At 49.3% G+C, this 21,773-nt stretch overlaps 1 protein-coding gene across 1 annotated transcript; it reads right to left on the bottom strand.

The window, feature by feature from the left end:
- Window positions 1-568: 568 nt before the first annotated feature.
- On the bottom strand, window positions 569-20,954 carry MAPK4 (mitogen-activated protein kinase 4). The gene is made up of 5 exons (XM_009581550.1): window positions 20,409-20,954; window positions 11,367-11,511; window positions 5,450-5,611; window positions 3,107-3,308; window positions 569-1,256 (listed from the first exon to the last, which is right to left on the bottom strand). Exons 1-5 carry the CDS (start codon window positions 20,952-20,954, stop codon window positions 569-571), a joined length of 1,743 nt encoding a protein of 580 aa, XP_009579845.1.
- Between the last annotated feature and the right edge of the window lie 819 nt (window positions 20,955-21,773).

Raw genomic sequence — 21,773 nt, forward strand, 5'->3', positions numbered from 1 at the left:
TCTGTCTGATGGCCAAACTCTACCTCTAGTTCCATTCTCTGCTGACTGACGGCTGACCACAGGCACTGCCTGGCATCGCTTCTCTCCGTACCGCCTGTGCTCACATGGGTGCCTCCGAGGAGCTCAAAGTTTGGCATTTTGGGAACCCGTCAAACCAGGAGGGTATATGACCATAATGAAAATGCTGATTTTGTCCTTGTCATTTTAAGATGCTATAGAAAAAGAAAGGAAAAGAAGTTGATTTGACTTCTGTTTGTAAACTTATCATGTACTGACATCTTTCCCTCGTACATTTAAGTTTCAAACAGGTCCCAGAGATTGCAAGGCAAGAGTGTTAAGGCAGTATAAGAAACGCAGTATTTCATTCACACCTCTTGATTCCCTTAAAGGTATTTCTAAGGCATCAAAAGGGGCATGTGGTTTGTGCTTGCCTTTTCAGAAAAAGGCATTCGGTATAGTGTAAAAAAACAATGCTCAATGACAGACGGAAGCCACTCAGCCCCAGGCAATGGCCACACCATCAGAGAGGAAGAGGGAGATACAGCGGAGTTTCCTGGGTGTGGGTTCCTCACCATCGCTCTTTCTGGTACACCTCTGTTTGTACGATCTCACCGGGGTGCTCAGATATGCAGGCCCCGTTGATGTCATTGAGCTTGTTGTCTGGAAGATCCTCGGGTTTTGTGCAAAGTTTCAGTGCCCTGGAGATGAAGACGTCCAAGTCAAACTCAGGGTCTGTTTCACTGTTCACCTCCGTGGGTTCTTTGTGGAGATGGTGAGGAGAAGATGGCAGGCTCCGTTCCTGAATCTCCGGAAGAGAACTGGGACACTCGAGACCCACCTGCGTGCTCTTCACCCACTGAGCAATCTCCAGAAAGAGGTTGGATGGTTCTTCTTCCAGCGATAGCTCAGCTGCGGGTGCTATGGTTGATCTTTTCCAGTGGGATAAATCTAAAATTAGCTTGGGCTCTGAGTAATGATGGGGCTTATTGTCTCTCCACAGCAATTTGTCCAAGTAGGAAGGCGACCCCACTTTGTAATCACACGATTTCCCACAGTCGGCATCAAATACTCGGTCCATGGATGAGTGGGATAGCTCCAAGAACCTCTCCGAGCTGCTTTGTGAGTATTTCCGTGGATCAACTTGTGCTTCTTCAGCGATGGATTCAGACCCTGCCCGGGGGTCCCGCTGAACCTCGTCCATGTCATGGTATTTATCGTGCCTCCATTCCAAATCAGAGGAGAGGCTTACGTGATACCTGCAAAAGACACGCTGCTATTAGACACACAGATGATGGCTTCGTTAGAAACAGCAGTGCTCAAACAGATATGCATGCCACTGCTGCTATTTTTACTTTTTTCTTGCTAATATGCCCCTTACCTACAGATCTTTAAGTTCTTATTAATATCAGAGACCTTTTTCTTGTGTGTTAAAAAAGGCAAGGGGGCTGAGTAATTTATGAGGAGTCTGAGGCTTGGCCAGGCTGCACGGACAGGACCAGTAGTGGGAATAAAAGCCCAACAATCAAACCAACTGGCCCCTTTGTTTATCTGATCTCTCCACTTGGGATTAAAACATAATTAACAATATTAATAATCAAACTGCCCCTCAGCCCAGAGACAAGCACCCACAGTGTAAGTGCTCCTTGTTTGTAGCCATAAAAGTAAAAAAGATGAGCTTAAATCACTGCTGAGATTGGACATCACCAGTTTACTCTGACGTCGTGGACCAAGAGCATTCCTGAAGGGTCACCTGCTAAGTGCTAACTTCTTAAGCCAGTCAAACTCCCTTGATTGCAACTACCCGACAAGACCCATTCTTAGACACAGTTTTCACAGCGACATCTAATTTACTGGCTCCTAACCAAGCTGCCTTTAAAAGATGTGTTATCCCAGGTATTGGGGCTCTATGTCCCGGCAATGGAACGCTCTTCAGGTGTCCCACGACACACAGGGAAAATAACTTCCCGTCTCTAAAACACTCAGCTTGTGTTGCAAAATTTAAGGCGCTACAGCAGATGTCCCCAGCCGGGTGGCAGGACCAACAGCCTAGGTTCCGGCTTCTTGTGTCACACCAACAAAGCCAAGAGATAAAAAGGTGACAAGGTGACCTCCAACAACTGATTTGCTGCTTCGGGGACTATAACTGGCAGGGATGCCGGAGCTGTGGGGATATGCTGAATATAGATATCCTGAGAAAAGCTTCCAGCTTTCCTCTTTACCTAATTTACCTGGTTGTCCCCACCCAGCCTCCACCCTGACACTTGTTCACCCAGGCAAAGAGATTAATAATAGTGAAGGCAGGGGATTTCTTTAGATTATTTTTTCAGTGCTGGTGAAATATAGTGGATTAAGAAGGCGAGGAGATTTAATGGCTATGCAGAGAGGAACAATGCTGCAGACATCCTCAGCCAGCTCACCGTGCTCAGCTGGAAGGAGCTCTATAGGAAGGTGAACCTAGCTAATTCTTAGCTGCTTTTTTTGTCCTACCTGCTCCGGTCCTGGGACTGGCCTAGACTGGGGTAATCATCTAGGACATGAGACCTCAGCTCAAGGCTTTGATCTGCTCTAAACTTCCTGTACGACTTTCAGCAAACCATTTAAAAGTCAACACAATTAAGGGTTTTTTTTAAAAGACCCCAGATTTGTGGCCTCTGGGGCTTACGCACCTTGAAAAGCGATAAATATAGAGCTCCAAATCAGGCCCGGTCCCCAAAAGGTACAAGAATTACATTATTTTATAACTTCTATTATAAGGACAGAAGACAGGGGAAGAACCGTAGCATCACTTAAACAGATGTAACTCAAATGAAGACAATATAGGCTGTGAATAAAACTAAGAGCAGAAAGATACTCAGTAACTGGAATGTGCAGACTCAACATCGGCTCCCCATGGAAATCGATGACGAACCTCTTGTTGGCTTCAGCAAGGTGCCAGCTTGGACTAGAATTACAATATGGCATAAAGAAGGAAAAGCAGGTGTCTTTTGTGGGTCTGGAACATGTGTGACTGAACCCAATCGAGAGCAGGTCAGAGACTCACCAGTCAAGTTCTGCCTAAAGAATTTAAGCCAGTAGCTGGTCTCTGTCCAAGCCTTGGGTACCATACCTGTCCCAGTTAGACATCTGGCTCTGGTTGGCTTCCATCAGTAAAATATCATCAATCTCATCCTCAATCCGGAACGGATGCTGAGACACTGGTTCATCCTCGGGGCAGGAATACGGACTCATGTAAGGATGCTGCAGACCCATCTCAGCCGTTAATCGATCCATAGGGTTAAATGTCAGTATTTTCTCCAGAAAATCAATAGCTGTGAAGCAGAGAGAAACAAGCTCACTAATTCCTCAAAAGCAATGCCAGCTTCCTTTCCAGGATGAGCCTCGTGAATCCCCCATAACAAATCCCCTCGAAGTAAGGAAGGAATTAAAGGTCACATCCCGTGGGCATCTAAAACGCGCACTTCTGTCCTTGCTGCATCCATCTTACCCCCCCACAGGAGCTGTGCGCTTGCAGTGGAGCAATCCAGCAGCCCACAGGTGTCAGTTCATCTAGCAACGCAGGAGAAATGACTGTGAGAGCATCACACCTCCACAGGACAGCATATATACGTTACACCCGGTGCTGCAATCCCAGGCCAGAACGCTAAGCTCATACCCCAGAAAGACCTTTGGTTGGTGTTGGGATTTGATTCCGTGCTCTCAGATCCATTCGGCAAGCACATTGTGATGCAGACAACTGATTGCACATCTTCATGTGCAACTGAAGCGGGATTAGTTTTAAAGTGCAATTTTTCTAAGTTCTTGGTGTGATCAACACTATGAAATTATTTTGCCCATTAATATTTAAAGAATCTTGAGTGCCTAAAATTATTTCGGAAAGACCGTGGAGCATGAACTCTTTCTATGATGATGAAGAAGGAAATTAAGCGCAATAAAGTGACTAGAATTAACTCTAAATGTGTAGGGTTTATTGTGATTTCTTTCATGACTCCTTTTACTGAAGTTATGTGAAGAGATCAAATCCTGTCATTAAAGATGTTGCTTATTCAGTTGATTCTTGGTGCATGGAAGAGTCCCTTAAAGTTCAGATAATACAAATAGGAATACGCCTTTCTTCAGTTACATCTTTTGCATTGTACCTTCAGAAATATCCCCATTAAAGACTTAATTGTGTGAGTGGGACCACTTCTTTAGGCGCAAAATCACTTAGCAGAAAGGAAGGACCATACCTATTGCCTCAGTGCTTAAACATTAACCCATATCCAATTGTCTCCCACGGGATTATTTCGTTGCTTGGGCTAATTAAGTAAGAAGGAATCAATAGCTTCATAAGGTCACTGACTGCGGGCAAGAAGCATGGTAGAACGATATATTATGAGTTATATATTACGATATATTACGGGTCAGAGGCAGGAAAATGTCAATGAATTATGTAAGGGGTGCAGCTGACCTTTCTTCCTGCAGTAACGACAGCGAATAAATCCGTTCCTGCTTGCTGGAGGCTGACGCGGTCCCTGGGTAACCTGGGCCGATGGGTATTGCATCGCCAAGCCCATACAGTGGACGTCTTATAATGAAGAGTTATGCCAGCAAACATAAGCCAGGCTTGGTCTTGACGTCTTCCTAGAAGCAGGCGGCCAGGTCCACCAGCCTGGTTTAAGCCTTGGAAGAAGCTCAGAAGAGCTGACATGCCCTGGTCCACACAGCTCAACTCTGGCTGCCGCCCTGCAAGCTCTCACTGCCTACAAAACTGCTCCAGACAAAAGTTCAGGTCCAAAAGCCTGTGGTTTGCAGCCCCCTCACAACAACACACTGCTGATTTTTTTAAAGCTTTAGCCAAAGGAGGGAAGTGGCTGAAGTGGTATTCGAGCATTGCAGGCCCAACGCGAGTGATGTCCAAGCCTCCGAGCACTTGGACAACGTTTCTCCCTGTAGCAACCATCTCACGGAGATCAGATATTTGTGAAGTAAAAGCATTTATTTTCTTGTACTATGCAATTGCATTCATGCAAAAAGCACAGCAAGAAAATGAACAGGGCTTGAAAATAATCTCTGGGCTGAACCCTCACTTGCAGCTCAAGAAGAGGCACAGGAAGGCAGGGACGCACCTTGAAAGTGTCTTGGAATAGTCTTGGACGACTATTTCACCCTTATTTCTGGATGAGCTACCTGCGAGAAAGCTACTGCATCAATGAGTGCTGTCCTGCAGCCCGTGCCTTCCCCGGTGGGATGGTGAGCAGGACGCGGGGGGACAGCAGTGGGAACGCGTGAACTCCAGGTGGGAGCAAGCATTGCAGACCCTCAGACATCTGAACTCCCATTCACCAGCATTCATGCACTTGGCCTTATAGGACGATTCCTGTGACCCCCTGGGGAAATAGGTCTGAAAACACGGCAGCTGGGGGAAGTCCCAGGAAAAGGACATTGCTGAAACCAGCAGGCACTACGGTACCTTCGCTGTCCACTTCGGGGAGGAGCTTGCGCAGCGGCTTCCTCACTTCCCAGGTGCTGTTGATGAACGTGGGCATCACTTTGAGCAGCTCCTCTTTATCTTCCTCGTGGATAACAGGGATTGTCTCCAGAATAAGCTGCATTTGTTCCAGCTCGTGACCTCCTAAATGGGTAGAAAACAGGCAGTGAGTTGAGACCCAGAAGTTAAATCGGGGGCAGGGTGGTATTATCAGCCACCCTCCTGCATGGGCCACCCCTCTGAAATGAGCCACGTCACCGCAGCACCGCATCTCCCGCCAGCCCCTCCACACTGACGCATCCCCGCACTAGCCACCACTCTTTGCCCCAAGGAAAATGTGGTGGGATTCCCAGCCGGGTCACCTCTTTTTAAGGGTGAAAAAGTTAACCTAGACAACTTGCCCTCCTGGTGTAATCACCCTGAGGCTGTCTGCGCAGCTTTTCCACTAACCTAGCCATCTATTTAAAATGGCTATGAAGCAGAAACGGTACCCGACTGAAATCATGGGGCATGGGAGCTATTATCCATCGTTGAGGTCCACCCTGCATGATGGAAGGAGACAGATATTGTCTCTAACGGCCTCAAAACTGACAACCCTCTTTAAGCAATACTATGGCTGGGCTCGTTCGTAACCCCAAATGAAGCATCCCGGCTCACATAGCTGCCAGGCAGGGCAGTGCCCAATGCTGTCACCACGTGTCCCTGCCACGTGCTGTGCTACACCGAGAAGCAAAGCCCCTCTGTGCAGCGGCGACAAAAATTGCTGCCCCAACCCCAACGATAACAAGAAGATCATGAACCCAGCTCCAGGGGTCCCAAAGCTTCATCTTTAAATGAATGCAGTGCCTGACCGCTGTGCTCTCCCGATGCGAAAGGGGTTTTCTGACCGGGTCCCACCTGGATGCTAGGCACCAAGTCAAGGCTCTGATGGTGACAATCCCCACAACTGCTATGAGCAATCATATATTTTTAAATCCTTTTCCTTCAGGACGTATTTATCCATGCATCTCTAAGCCCCACTCAGAACTGGCTATCAGTCAGTGAGAGGAGAGAAGCAGCAGCGCCAGCGGAGCGGAGCCAAGCGCCTCATTAATGAACGTTAATCCCATTCTTTAGTGCGCTGCTGGATGTGACCAAGAGCTCCGTGGCTGATTTCCAGCTTCTTACGTGTACGGAGAAGCAGCCTGGCAGAAATACTGAGTCGCACTATTGATTTTCTGTCTGCCAGAAACGCTGGTTATAAATATTCTGTCATGAGAGGCAGGACTATCCATTAAGTCAGTGAGCTGGCTGGGGCGGACAAACCAATGGGGATTTTTGGGCTACCAAGCTCCTTGCTGTCCCACTGATGGATTTCAGGCTGCTTCACTGGCAAGCAGCGCCCGGCTGATGTGCAGCAAGAGGAGTGAACCTCATTTATGGCACAGCACTTCTGATCAGTCTGCAGGGAGGGTGGAGAGGCCAACCCGTAGGGGATGGTGGAGACCACTGCTGTCCCTTTGGAGGTCCTTGGCATCTTACAGGGGCTGCCTTCCCCAGCCCAGAGCTCCCTGTGGGTCTGCAGGAGGTTTCCAGACTCACATCCATGGAGCTGACCCCAAACACACCCCTCCTGGGCAAGGACAGGTCCAAACATTGAGGTTGGGAAAGGGTCTCCATCCATCCATGGCTTCATCACTCCAACAAGGTTTGGTTCAATGCAGTCGTGGCCACTTTTACCCCAAATGGCAGAGCTCCGAGCCAGGACATGGCAATGAACTTAGACAGCCCCAAACCAACACTGACATTAGCACAGCTGGTCACCATCACACCACACGTTCGCTCAGAACAAAGCCTCAGAAGAAGACAGAGCAATAAGAAAAACAAAAAAGACAGAGGGACACCCTCCTAATATCAATTCCGAGCAAATGAATTCACTTTCCTGTAGAAAAACTAATTTTAGGTCATCTAGAGGCTCGCAGCATGGCTCCAGAAGAAACTAAAGATGACCATCAGGAAACAAACACCTTGTTAGTCAGGCTAATTCCCAAATTGTGATCAAAATTACAGGGTATTAAAAGTCACAAAGGCTTCGTGGCTGTTCTCCTCTCAGTGCAGCTCCAGCCACTGCTCGCTGAAGGTACCTGGCAGCCAAAAGGCACCATGTTTAGTCACACGAACAAGCTGCTAATGCAAGGCTGGAAGCATTGAATTATGGCTCTCAGGAACCCAATTCTCCACCATTATCCTCTATTTATGTAATTCCTACGGACCTTCTGGAGGCATTAATCCCTGAAAAGAAAAACGAACTACAGACAGAATAAACACAATGTGCTGTCGTTACCCGAGGAGAGAACAAGGAGCTCTGCATCGTGTCTTGGAAAAGGGAACCCTTCCCCAGGCTGGCAGCCAAGTCCCGGGTGAGCACCCAAGCCCTGCTAGCGACTCCTCTAGGAACAAGCACCTAGCTGTGGGTCATGGGCATGGCCCCACTGGCGATCCCCACGGAGACCTGCGAGGACAGGCAGCTTTTTTCTTCCTCCTATTTTCTCTTGCTTCCACTGGCTTTCGGATACGCTTCGGCAGCAGAGGGTGGAGAAGTGACTGGAGGGAGCTGTAGCCGCTCAGTTATGGATGCTCTTCCCTGTTTCCCATGCTGCTTGTCATGGGGAGCTCTCCAGGGGTCTGCAAACCAGATTTTAGCTGTTGGAGATGTGCTATGCTCCTGCGAGCTTTGGGTTAGCCAAATTTCTTGTGCCCTCCCGGGGCTCTGCCAAACCCAAAGCAGCTCCTGCCACCGCACCACCCAGAGAAGGGGCTGCAGGGAGAGCAAGGGGGCTGGGGTCCCTCTCTGCTGGGTGTTCATTAACTTGTGAAGGAGAATGAAAGTAGCGAGTGACATCTATTCCTAATAACCGATCACCTTAATTTAACTGTGTTGCTTAAGCACCCCAGATAGACTACTGAGTTAATTGTATTGACTTATGCTAAGCATTCAATTTAAATTGTGCCGCTGACGCATACTCAAAAAACAATTTATCCACTGTAAGGCAATTACTGGAGGTTTGCAACTTTCTGGGAACTACATCGCTGTTATTTCCCACGGGGTATTTGCTGGTGACCCAGGACTCTCCGAAAGTCTCGTCCTGCAGCGACGGGGGCTGCAGCTGGCCAGGGGCAAACTCCTTCTTCCAAGCAAAGAGGAGAAAAGCAAAACCAAAGATGAACCCATGCTGTCATGCAAGTGTTTGCCAGTTTTAGCTATTCTGAGTGGTTGGGTTTTATACTCTTCCTCTTTGGACACCAGCAGATGAAAGATGGTACATGGTGGCATGGGACACCTCGGGCACCCAGCCCCACTGCCAGGCTCCCACCCCAGCTCTTCTTTACTTAATGGTATAGGAGGAGGCCGGGAAAACGCGGCACGGGACCTTCCCATAACAACTCTACAGATTATTTTTAAAGCAACCTGAAAGGAATACGTATTTTGAGCTTTGGTTTTGATCCCCACCCATTAACTAATTATCCTGCCACCATCTGGTGGGCTTATTAAGCGATTGCACAGAGCTGGAAAGCAGAGAAGCAGGGATGCTTGCAGCACTTGTCCGGCCAAGCCCAGGCTGTGATCTGCCAAATCTCATCTCCTGATCTCTAACCTGCTGTGGACTCTCAGGAACTAACCTGCAAAGTAGGTTCCCATATGGCTGCTTTGGGGCATCTCACCTGGGCAGCTGGGACAGAATTGATCTCACCTGTAGCCACGTGCAACACCAGCATGGACACTTCTGCTTGTTCTCCAGATGCTCTTTATGAGCAGTAGCGGAAAAATAAATATTTCTAAGGCACAATCTCAGCTGTAGGCAGACAGCTAACAGAAGCCAGATGAATTACATCCTGGAGCTGCCTTTGCCTCTGCCTTGACCATGAAAGGAGCTTTAGGGACCAGCTCGGACACCTAGGCAGTAGATGGCTGGTGTCAGCCAATGTAGCTTCTACCTCTGGGGTCCACAAACAGCAAGAAAACCAAGCTCGGGCTGAGAGAGGGGTCAAGCACAGTTTTGAGTGCTTGGGTAGTCTGATGGGGATGGCCAGAGAAGGACCCGGGCAAGCCAGTCTTGTTTTGCTGTTTGACATGAGGAGCAAGTAGAGGAAAAGAGAGACGGACTATAGAATCCAAAAGGATTTCCCTGGGGCTCCAGCTACACCCAGTTTCATACGAGGCGGTGTGTTACTCTGGTCTGGTGCAACTCCTCCAGGACCACGACCCTGCCATCTGCGCTGGGGTTTGCTTCTGCTGCCCTGGTTTACCTGGGGCTAGTTTGGGTCTGGTGCCCTGGACTGGCAGAGCCTTAGCCCAAAAAGCTTCCACCCAAAAAGCTCGGAGACTCTTCCACAGTGCAAACCAAGGCTCGGCAAGGGGAGGCGGTCAGGATCTCACTCACGTGCAACATCTTCCAGCAAGACCAGAAAACGCCCTGCGCCTGCAGGGACAAGTGGCACGTGGAGACGTCCCCGCTCCTGAAATATATTCCAGGGACGCAGCCAGAGCAGCCAGGTCTGATGCATAATTTTCAGAGCTGAAGTCCCTGGATTTGAAAATTTTGGGGAGGAAAGATGACGGCAAGAGGAGGGAAGGAGAGGGAGGCAGTTTTGATGATCTCTTCAAAATGCTACCGACTGCTTAATTTTCAGAAGAAATATGGAAGCTGCAAGCAGGAGCGGGGAGGGAGTGACAGAGAAGCTGCAATCAAGCACCGGCTGTGGAGCTCTGCTGTGCACTGAAATATTAGTGAAGAAAATATCCTTCTCCATTATTAATGGGTCTAATTATTTATTTACACAATTCTGCGAACAGCTGCTCACGAAATGCGTTAAACTTTGTCATTCAAAACACTAATGGGCAACGGAGAGACAACCAAGGAGAAGCATTGCTGCAGACCTTGTGCAGGGAGGCAGCTTGTTCAACAGGCAGAGAGCGGCTGCTTCATTCCTGAATGAACGGTTCCACGTCCCAGCTTGGGAAGCACAGCTTTGGTCCCGACAGTAGCATTTTTGGAATTGTATTAAATAAAGATTTGCTTCTCAAAAACATCAGAGTTGAGCTTTAAATGCTGCACCGATAGTTATGCACTCCTTGCCGGTGCTTTTTTTTCTTCTTTTCCTTGCACCGCACCTTTACAACTCCAATACCCGCTTATAGGAAAATCCTAAAAACGGCTGAAAAAGGGTAATGGCATTCAAATGTCTTCCCTCAAAGAAAAGAAATATCTTGAAGACACCAATCGCAACTCAAATCCACGGCATAGAGTACAAACCTCTTGGGACAGGGCCACATTACCTCCTGTCCTTATACCCCACCCTGTGATATTTTTTTAGCATCCTCCCTCCCAACAAAAAGCTCTTATTTTCTGTTGGAAACCCAGAAACAGAAAAAGGTTTCGTTGTTTCATTGGAATTGTTCTTTGTTCGGGGTTTTGCTTTTGGCAGCAGACTGTCCCTGCCCGGCAAGGCTCGGCACAGAGGCACCATCGACCCGGGCCAGCCTCGGGCACCCCACCGGCTGGTGGCTTCCCACTGGGTGCCATCACACCCATACCACCACGTGTCCTTCCCAGGCAAGCACAAGAAGGCTGAGTGAAAAATCAAGACCGTAACTCTTCTCCATCCCCAAGGGCCTGCCTGTATCAGGGAAGTTTGCACCAACCAAGGGACCCTTTAATAGCAGAGGTTGTGCAAGTGAATTTTGTTCTTGAGACAGCTTTCATGTCTAATAACCAACCGTAGGATCCCTGTAGCGATGCTACAAGTGTTGCCTTGGCTGGCAAGGAGAGGGGAATTCCCTCCGCCATGCTAAAACGCCTTTGAATTGGGTAGCAAGGAAGGAGAAAAAAAAATTAGTCAACGGGAGACAGAAACCTACCAGCAAAGAGCATCCTTCCCGTCAGCATCTCGGCCAGGATACAGCCGGCTGCCCACATATCGATGGCTTTGGTGTAGTTGTTCGGTGAAAGGAGGAGGCGGGGGGAGCGATACCATTTCGTTACTAAGCCTTCGGAAAGGTAACCCTGAAAAAGCAGAGACAGAGACGTCAGCAACCTTGCAAGAGAGCTCCTCCGCTCCTCCCCGGTCAGCCCTCACTGCCCGCTGTGGTCCCACCATCGGATCCTGCAGAAAAACCTGCCCACCATGCTCGTGCTGCATCTATGGCAGGCTGCAGTTGTACATCTTGCGATGTACAAGAGGCGAGACATACACCACTGGAAACAGAGATGCTTCAGTGCTCCAGGAGGCAAAGCTCTTGCTGCTTCCCAAAAACTTATTTGCTGTTTGTCACCCTGGTATTGAAGCATCTTCTGCAAAGGACAGATGGCTTTAATCACACAGATTTGCAGATCATACCTGCAAAAGTTATTTCAGGTCACTATTAGAAGACTTAGATGTATTATATAAATCCCAATTTGACCATCTGAGACATTTTGGAAGTTTAAGTACTTTGCTGGGTCCCAGCTATAACCCACTGGTGCGTGAAGGAACCCGCAAGCACAGTTACCAGTTTGCAACCTTTTGCCGATTCCATCTCTAGTTAAGCCTGTATCTATAGTCCCTCCATAGCTACCTAAACCGCTGGTAACAGCAAGCTACGTGATGCTGAATTCCCACAGATCCAACTCCCAGCGCTGATGCTGCAATTGAATTTTTGAAGGGCAGGAGCTCTCCGGGGAGCCCACGCAAGAGCAGCTGCCCGTGGGTCAGCCCTGGCTGGGCACAAACCCACAGCGAGCACCGGGGAATACACAAGACTGGAGCACACAGAGCTCCCAAGCGGGCAGCGACCAGAGGATGCACTCAGCAGGATCCGGCCTCTCTCAGAAGCCAGGCGAGTTCACCCCGCCTGCGTCCTTGGGATGCTGCTGCAGTGAACCCCGCTTCGGTGTGGGGCATGCGCTGGGAACTGCGGACGAGCCCGTGCAGCATCTCACAGGGGTGAGACGTGGGATCTCGTAATAAAGAGGAGAACAAGGGGATGGGCAGAAAAAACAGATTTATAGAGGACAATCACTACCGCCTGGAAGGAAAGTCTCCTGGACCAGCAGATGTCTTAAAGCATCGCTGAGTGGGTAACACAGCCCCGCAAGGGCTCCTAGCCAAGACTCCTGAAAATAAGATGCCGTGGGATAAGTGGGAAAGCCCTTTTGGGGATTAGCTAGCTGATGAAGAGCTAGGAAACCCTGCCTTTTCTGCACTGAGTCCGAGTCCTGCCTAATAAATCACCTCCCTCCCTTGCCACCCAGCCGTTGGGGCCCCAGGATCGCCTCCAGCAGCTGGATGGCATGGGGCAGGTCCTCGTCCTCCGTCCTACTTTGCTTACAGTGAGGATGGTTGGTTGGGATGCTTGACCTGGTTTTAAAAGAGATGCCCTCAGCATGGGACAAAGACCGAGCACCGTTGTCTCTTTGGACCACAGCCCTCCCGTTCCTGAACTCACCCGGGAGATTTAATACAAGTGCCAAGCGCTCAGCGGCTCCCGCTGAAATCAAGGGGATGCGTTCAATCCTGCAAATAACTCTGGCACGGTAAGGGATGTCCCAGCACCCGCGGCTTTGCCCGCCAGCCAAGCTCCGGATGCGCGGGTGCCACGCCAGGGTTGGACATGAATGGTGATTTCATCAGGATAATGTTGGAATATTCATAAGTGGCATTTTCTATATTAAATATAATGCATTAACAGAATGAGCTAGATTGAAACACAGTAGAAAAGACAACATAAAATGAAATGATAAAGTTGAATTGCATTTAAATGCCACGAAGCATTTGGAGAGTATCAAAATGCAATGACAACATGAACACAGTTCACGTAAAAACTCTGTTAAAAACTCCATCCGAACTGATAGAGTTTCATAAACTGTTTTCAGTTGCAATATACCTGCGGATGCCGTTATGCTATACAACGTCTCCTAGGATGTTATAGGATACATCTCTCAGCCTAAACGCGAGAGCAGCGCACCATCACAAACACTACAAGGTTTATAATGCTTCTCTTCCCCCAGTGCTGGTTTTTGTTCCAACTTCCAAATGTGCAAGTTGTCAAGCTTTTAATCATAAAGAGTTTGCTTTTAAAAAAAACATTTTAATTTTTGTCTTCTTAAGATAAGTCGTAATGGAGACGGATTAGCTGAAAAGTTTCATTTAATGCTGTTGTATTTTTGCTACTGCTGCTGAATCAGAACCAGCACAAAAGCCCCAGGCGTTATCCGATCAGACCACCACTTTTCAGCTACTGCAATTATTCCCAACAATGGAGACGTTGGTATTTATTGGAAAAATCCTAAGAAAATAAACTTTGGGGATAGTGATCCAGGGCAATTCCTGGCCAGAGCAATTTCCTCCCTTTCGCAGCAAAGGAATGCTACTCTCCTTACAGATTTAACGCTTGGTTCATATGTTTCTCCTCTCTGACAGCAAGATGGATTTGAGTTCTCGGGCGGGGGTGCACCATGCAAAACGTATGAGCAATATACTGCAAATATCTGTATGTTGCAACAAGCCAAACCTTTTCTTCCACAGGCACCTCTCACATATCAGAGAAAATTCCCTGCAAAAACTCTGGACATATCTTGGACATATCTTCAACCCCCCCTGCCGTGTGAGGTTACTGGTGATAATTAATTAGCAGCGCTTCCCTCTTCTGTTACCCATCAGTGGGTATTTGACTGTCGTCTCCCTGCTTTCATCTGCTGAATAACCCAGACCATCGGGTCACCCACCACCAAGCCCAGGAAGGACCCGTGGAGAGAAGCAACCTACAGCTTCTCTCCATCCCATCGACTCGTGGACCATACAGTTGGACCCCTCCTTGCTTCCCGTGGCATTCCGCTGCTGGGCTCTGGGTTATCCCTCCTCTTTCTCAGGGGGAAAATACTGGGAAGGGCTGACAGGAGGTTTGAAAATCAAGACTTTTCCGACCTGGCCCGAGGTCCTCTGATGGGAGCGGCTGGGGGTGCTCCCCGGCTGGGCAGCACGGCACTCCAGTTTTGAGCAGCTTATACAGCACTTACGTCTGCTCTGCCTCCATGGTGGCTAAAAACATGGGCTAGATCTTTATTTTTATAAAATACGTAAGAGAAGTTCCTGTTGTATCACCTGGAGAAAGTAACAACAGTCCTGTGGACTATCAAGTCCTATGGATAAATATCACCACAGCTTTGGGAGCCGGGATCACGCAGCTGCCAGCACAGCCGCAGGATGCTTGGGTAAGGATCCACCCAAACCTGGGTTAGGTACGGGCTCAGCTCCTACCTGTGGTGCCAACACTTAACGCGGCAGCAGCTGTGCCAGGATGAAGAGCCCGAACACTTCCAGCCATCACCTATGCAAGGCATGGGCTTTAGCACAAGAATTTCACCATTTATGTAGAGTCAACCAGACAGAAAGACCAAGAGCAGAAGCATATTAATTAGTTCTAATTAAGACAGAACATACATCTTCATTACAATATTCTGTGGATTCAGCACAGCCCTTTCTGAACTGAAGAATCACTGGAATCTCTTTAAAAACCAATATAACGGAGTTAATTTAAAAACAGAAATAGTTTCAAGTCCAAGGCTTGCTCTCAAGCCCTCCCATGCTATTTTTTTTTGCAATTTTCAAGCATCATTTTCCTACTTCTCCTCTGCTCCTGCGGCATGTGCAAGAACAGCTCAGGTAATCTATAAAGGTGATGAATTCACTACAGGTAGGATAAGCATCAAGTCGTATTAAACAGCACAGCAAGGAAACTGAAAAGCAAAACAAAATGAATGCTTTTTCTAATCTTTACATAACACGGATTTTGTGCGTTGCTTGTAACGCCAGGAGAAACAACTTTGGGCGGGGGCGGGTGCTGCTGCATCCCGGTGTCACTCTGGTCATGGCACGCTGGACCGCCTGCATCCCGAGTGTGCCGAGGGAAGCTGGCACGGCACGGCAGCATGTAGGGAGCACAACAAGACCCGCCGGTGCTCCGAAACAACCATCGCCCAAGCCCGGAGCTCCTCCTTGGAGCTGGAGGGACCAAGGGCAGGTATCCTCGAGGCAGACGCTGAAATTCAGGATCCCACCTACTGCAAATCAAGCAGCCCCTAACGCCACAGCCCAAAGCCTCTCCTGAACGTATCTCACACCAAAATCCATCTTTCTGCACTCAAAAAGCCACAGAGGTGCGGACCAGGTGCCCGTGAACTGGAACTCCAGCAGGATCCAGCCACAGCCTGCGTATCCGTGCCTCCATCCGCAGCCACGAAGGGGATTCCTGCGGCTGCACCCGCGGGAGCCAGGTCGGCTCCTGGTGCAGGTGGCTGCAGTGCCAAAGCAGGGACTCAAAATAGCAATAACCCCAAGCTTTCGGAATAATCCTGGTGCAGCAGCAGGCTGGTGCCTCTTCACAGCACTACCTTTTTTAAAAGGCAGGTAGTTCCAGGAGAGGCTGGGAAAGACGCCGGGTTTGCAGGAACGTTGCTCCATAATAAAATAATAAAACTGCCATTGTGCATGGCTCCAGCAACGTGACGTGTGTTCTCATTGTTTTGGAATGACAGAGCACATTTATTTCAGGACCGCAGACTATTACGTGCTTCATCAGAGGACAGAGAAGGAGAATAACCGAGTCGGGATCGCAGCAGGAAGGCTCGGTGCTGGCTGCATGGGGCCATGCGTTGAACGCTCGAGGGTTGAACGCAGAGGGTGGTCCCCTGCAGGGCGAGTACGGAGCAACGTCCCATGTCCTCATCTCCTTTGAAGACCTCCTCATGATGACCCACCTGGGAATTTTATTGTTTTACTGGATGAACTGGAAGCTATTATGTTTGCACTGATCAGCAAGTACAAAATGAAGGGAGGAATTCAAAGGTATGAAGATGTTCTGGAAACTATTTACCACAAGATCTCCCCCAAAAAGGGCTGCTGCACCCTCCTTAGCGTGGAATTTTTGCCAATTAATTCTGTAATTAATGTTGCCAATAGGAGAAAGAGAGTCCCCTGGCAGCCCCATCCAGGTGCCCCCACGCACTTTGCGGCACCAGGCAGAGCCCCCAGATGAGGTAGTTTATCTTGTAAAACATGGGCAGGCTAAGGAGCATCCCACTTTGCTGTCTCATCACCCAAGTAAAGAGATTCAGTAAGTTTCTGTATCCCCATAGAGAAGGCATTTCTGTTGTCTTCTCCAGACAGGACCACCCAACCCAACGGCTCCTCTCTGACCAGCGCCGGGCGACACATCACATGGGATGCACGGCCAGGGCTGAGTCTGCCCTCCAAAACATTTATTATTTTTAAAACTTTATTGGGTGAATTGGGTATTTATACCAATTTTTAACGCTTGACTTTGCTATCTCCCTGCTCTCCCATCCCTCCTGCCCACCACGAACTAAGGGTGCTCAAGGGAGGACAACACCTCACTTTTACACCCCCTTCCTCCCCCCCCAAACTTGGGGCAGATGACATCTGGACTCTCTTTTGGAGCCAAAGATATTTACTAGGGCATAAGAGTGGGGATGGATGGATAGATGGGGAGCTACACACACCCAGGCAGCCTCTGAAGAAATGCAGGCAGGGGCTGGACCATGGGGGGAAGGCAGCGAGGTGTGGGGCAGGCAGGACCATGAGGCTGCAGATGGAGGGGGCATTGCAGAGCGCTCCGATGGTGAAGGTGAGATGCTTGCATTCAATAAGGAGGTGGTTTATGAAAAGGGAAATGCTCGGCTTTGACTGGTTTGCATAAGGATAAGGACCTCATGGAGGCCGGAGCTGCCCCTTATCTTTACCTCCAACACTCCTCTGCTCACCGTTCGGGTGCCGAGTCACACAGCAAAGCGTTCAGACCACAAACAGCAGTGACCGGGGAAAAAGTGATTAATGTGGAGATGTTCTAGAGGGATAAACAGGAGGATTAGTGACTCCCAGGGATAAAGAGAGTAGTTAGAAGGAAGAGAAAGGAGCCTGCGCGGCTGGATGGTGAGAGCATCGGGGAAGGGACAGGGTGACAGAGAGAGGAGGACACACAGGATCATCTCCCAAGGGTCTTCTCCTGCTAGACATGATATTCTGTGCCCTAAAGAGACGTTTGCAAGTACGTGAGCACCCAGAGAGCTTAGAATTGTGTTTATCTGAGACAGGGCTAAAATTTAAGCCATCAGGTCTAAGCAGCCTGTGAAGGTGCAGACCCAGATCTGGATGTGATCTTGGCAGCTTGAAATTCATCTCATTTGCTATTGGGAAGTTTTAAATGAACAGATGTCCCCACGCTGCTCTTATCACATGGAGAAAGGGATTTGAGCAGCAAACACCGGCCAAATGGTGGGAGAAACGCAGGCGAAGCTGCTCTGCTTTGAAGCTGGTGAAGGCCAGCACCCTGCTGTGGTCCAGGGCATCTCCCAGAGTAGGAGAGCTCTCCCTTTCCCATCAAATTATTCTAATTAAATGGTTGCCTGCTGCAAGTCATGTAAACAAGACACATTGCCAAGTAAGAACTATTATTTACGTGGTACATGTATTTCTAAACTGTGTTTAAAACTCTGCTCGCAATCCACCGCAGTTATTATTTGTCATTACCACTCAGCAAGATTGTTTGGGATTTGAGAAACATCGGGTCACAAGAGCTGTGACCTTTTAGATGGATGACAACACACAACCCACAATTTTTCGTGTTAGCAGACCCCAGCCATGAGTCTAAGCATCTTTGAAGAGCTGTGACCTTTCAGATGGATGACAACACACAACCCGCAATTTTTCGTGTTACCAGACCCCAGCCATGAGTCTAAGCATCTTTGAGATACAAAACATCATCCAAGCACTTAAGACAACCCTTCCTCACTGCAAAGGCTTGCAAGCAAAGTATTATTCTAGAGCTGCAGCTCCGCGCTGCCTTCAGAGGTTTGGATCTACTGAGTCTTTTCAGCAACTAATTACCCAGGGAGCAGGATTTCATCTGCTTTTGGGCAGCTCTGCATTAGCACCTGCTGGCAGCACCAAAATTCAGGGCGTAAGGATCCCTGTTCTGCTCAATGCTGGTCGGCAGCGGGGTGGAGGCTCAGCAGCTTCAGACACAGTGATGCTCCGGTCCTCTCTCTCTTGCTGATGCTTTCTGTGAAAGCACAGACCAAGGAGCTTACAAATCTGCATGAGCCCTTGAGGAAAGTGGAGGTTGAAAGAGAAATACGGAAAGGAATTTATTTTTCTGAGTCACCTGAGAAGAGCTGGAAATCAAAGGTGGGACTGACCCAAGCCCCATCCAAGCCCTCCTGCTGTACCTCTGCCTTTGCAGTGCCCGTCACCCGGCTTTGGCAAACACAGTCCTCCCCATCGCCAGGATTTACAAATAACTGACATTTTTGTGGTGCTGGATGCTCACCACAGCGCTGCTATTTTTGGCTCTGCTCTGGAGCAGTATCCAGGTCTCTGCACAGTGGGGATCTGCCTTTTTTTTGCACTGATGCTCCAGCCTCCCATCCCTGGGAGGAATCAGAGGATGCTCATGCAACGGCATCTTGCAAAGTTATGTCCTACCACAAAGCTGCAGCCCTGGCCACTCTCCTGACAGCTCTTTCCTACTGCACTGGCTGTTATTAAGGTGACAGAGAATTGCTTAGAAATAATAATTTTGCAGCAGACACGGAGAGATGACTCCTACCCTGATCCTGCAGTCTCTGACAAGATAATGCTCCTTAAATCAGTGACTTTCTGTGTTCACATAGCGCTGCCTTGTTTGCGGGGTTTTTTTCTGGGAGTTACCTTCCCTTGGGAAAAGCATCTGAATGCACCTGACTTTAAAAAAACAAAAAAACCTCACTTAAAAGCCAGGACCCTCTTCCTGAGTTGCGTAATAAATAACCGGCGAGGAAGGGGGCACAGGAGGGGGAGGCAGCAGTGACAAGGACCCGGTGCTCACTCCTCGATGTCCCTTGCAAACTTGTTCCTTTTCCCCAGGCTTTCTTTCTCCCCAAACCCCACACTCGAAACCAGAATAGATCAGGGCTCAGCTTCAGACTCACGAGATCATCTTTTCGCCATCCTTCTCCCTCTCCCCTTCCCTGCCTCCCCGCACAAAGCAACGGTGCCCAAATCAGAGCCACGCTGGGCAGAGCGTGGTAAATGCCCACTGGTAAATGCAAAGCGCATTTAAACCTCGCACAGGCGCAACGGCGGGTCCGTGGGGGACACTGACCTCATCCACACAAAGGCTGCCTCGGGCTGCACCCGGCCACTCACAATTCTTATTGCATTATAATACAGTATGTAAGGTACCAAAGAGCAAAAAATTTTATATGCTATTTGGATCTTGACCTCGGACAAAAGAATACGACTGTATCTCAGAGACCCATCCCTCCTTCCCTACAATTAAATAAGTGTAATTCTGACAGTTGGGTTTTTAAGAAGCAGGTTGGCACAGAAGTGAGGACAAAGACAAGCAGAGTGGCTGTGGACAAGCCAGGTACCCTTTCCACGTGCTTCCACTGTGGGGATGAACGGCAGCTCATGTTTTATAAAAGCAGCAAAGCAAGAAACACAGAGCTTAGTCATTTAAGTAAAGTGAGGAAATGCATGCCTCCCCACAGTCCATTGCTGGGATGGAATAAAATACGTAAGTATATATTTGATATATATGATATAAAGCAATGAAAGACACCTGGATGGCACTTGAACCCTTCCTGTACCCTGCTTGCTGCTTTGCAGCGCTGGAGAGCCCTGGGGCGCGCTTGGCAGAGCTCAACCCACGGGCTATGCCCAGGAAACATGTCCTGGCTTGGGGCAAGGAGGGCAACCACCACCAGCGACCACCCCAGCAGGGCTTACAGCTGCCCAAACAGGCTCAAGGACCAGTTTCTCCTGAGAAGATCCACCATAGTCCGACCACTTCACCCTACACGTGTACAACGCCTCCCCGTGCCAGCCGAGAGAGCACTGGCCTCGGCAATTTGGCGTTGCCTACCTTGTGTGAGTAATGCTGATCCACGATTCTGGCCAGCCCGAAGTCACCGATTTTCAGCACCAGGTCCTCCGTGCTGATGAAAATATTGGCCGGCTTGAGGTCACGGTGGAGGACGTTGGCCGAATGGATGTACTTCAGCCCCCGCAGCAGCTGGTACATGAAGAGCTTGGCGTGCTCCTCAGCGAGCTTCCCCTGCTCCAGCAGCCGCGCCAAGTCCGTCTCCATGTACTCCTGGACGATGTACACCATGTTAAACTTGAAAAAATCCCCACGCAGATTGGTCCCCTTCGGCCCCAACACCTCGTACACCTTCACGATATTATCGTGGTCCAGGCGGCGGATGATTTTGATCTCCCGGAAAGCGTGTTTCATGCTCCGCGCATCGCCGATGGTGATCTTCTTCACTGCCACTTTGCGGCAGCTCTTGCTGTCGAGGGCTGACAGCACCAGCCCGTTGGCCCCAAAGCCCAAGGGGCGAAAATTAATGAAGCGACAGCCCAGGTCGTACCCGTACATGCTGGCGACACAGTCGCACTTCTCTGCCATTGCGGGCTCTGTCCTCTTTCAGCTTTTCCCTCTTCGTCACTTGAAAAGCTGGGAGAGTCGAAGGGCTTCTAGATCACAAATGTGATTTGAAACGAAGCGCCTCATTATTACTTACAGCTGCTTGGGGGGGGTCTCGCTCTGAGCCCATCACATGAAGATGACAGGCAGATGCACTGAAAATAGATGCGAGCACACACACACAAATAAAGTGTTTTAAACTTGGTGAGAAATCAAGGGGTAGAAGAGACTTTCCAAGCAGCGTGGATAAACGCAGCCCAGAGATCTCTAGCAAAACAGAAAGGTTATTTTTCTTGAAACTAAAAGATCAGTGCTGCTACATTTTTCAGCCACCTTCCTGTTTTCCTTTTCCGATGTCCCGAAGATGATGATGAAGCGTGGGGCTGGCGGTGCAGCCGGACACCCAGCCCCACGTCCCCGGCGTCTCAGTGCCAGGGCAGCCGGCTGGCCCCGCCGTGGGGCAGAGCCCAGAGCAGCCCCATGGCCCCTCCGCTGCCCCAAAACCTCCCTGCCCACAAGTTTTGACAGCGTTTTCCCCACCAGTGAAGCGCATCCAGGCGCTGGCCGGGCTCCCCAACCGTCAGCAAACCTTCGCCCTTCTCGTTGTTCCCTTTTCAGTACGGGCAGACCCCATCTTCCCCATCAGCAGATAGAAATCTTGACAGCAGCAAATATTTTGCGGACCAAAACTCGCTTTATCGGCTGCATTCAGTGCAGCAAGTTTCCACGTTTGCAGTTCCAACACCTTCCCCTTGTATGTCTTTCGCTGGCGAAGCCAAGTGCCATCTGATCTTTACAGCT

This window comes from Fulmarus glacialis, unplaced genomic scaffold (genome assembly GCF_000690835.1).
Source record: "Fulmarus glacialis isolate BGI_N327 unplaced genomic scaffold, ASM69083v1 scaffold14257, whole genome shotgun sequence".
Classification (NCBI taxonomy): Eukaryota; Metazoa; Chordata; class Aves; order Procellariiformes; family Procellariidae; genus Fulmarus; species Fulmarus glacialis.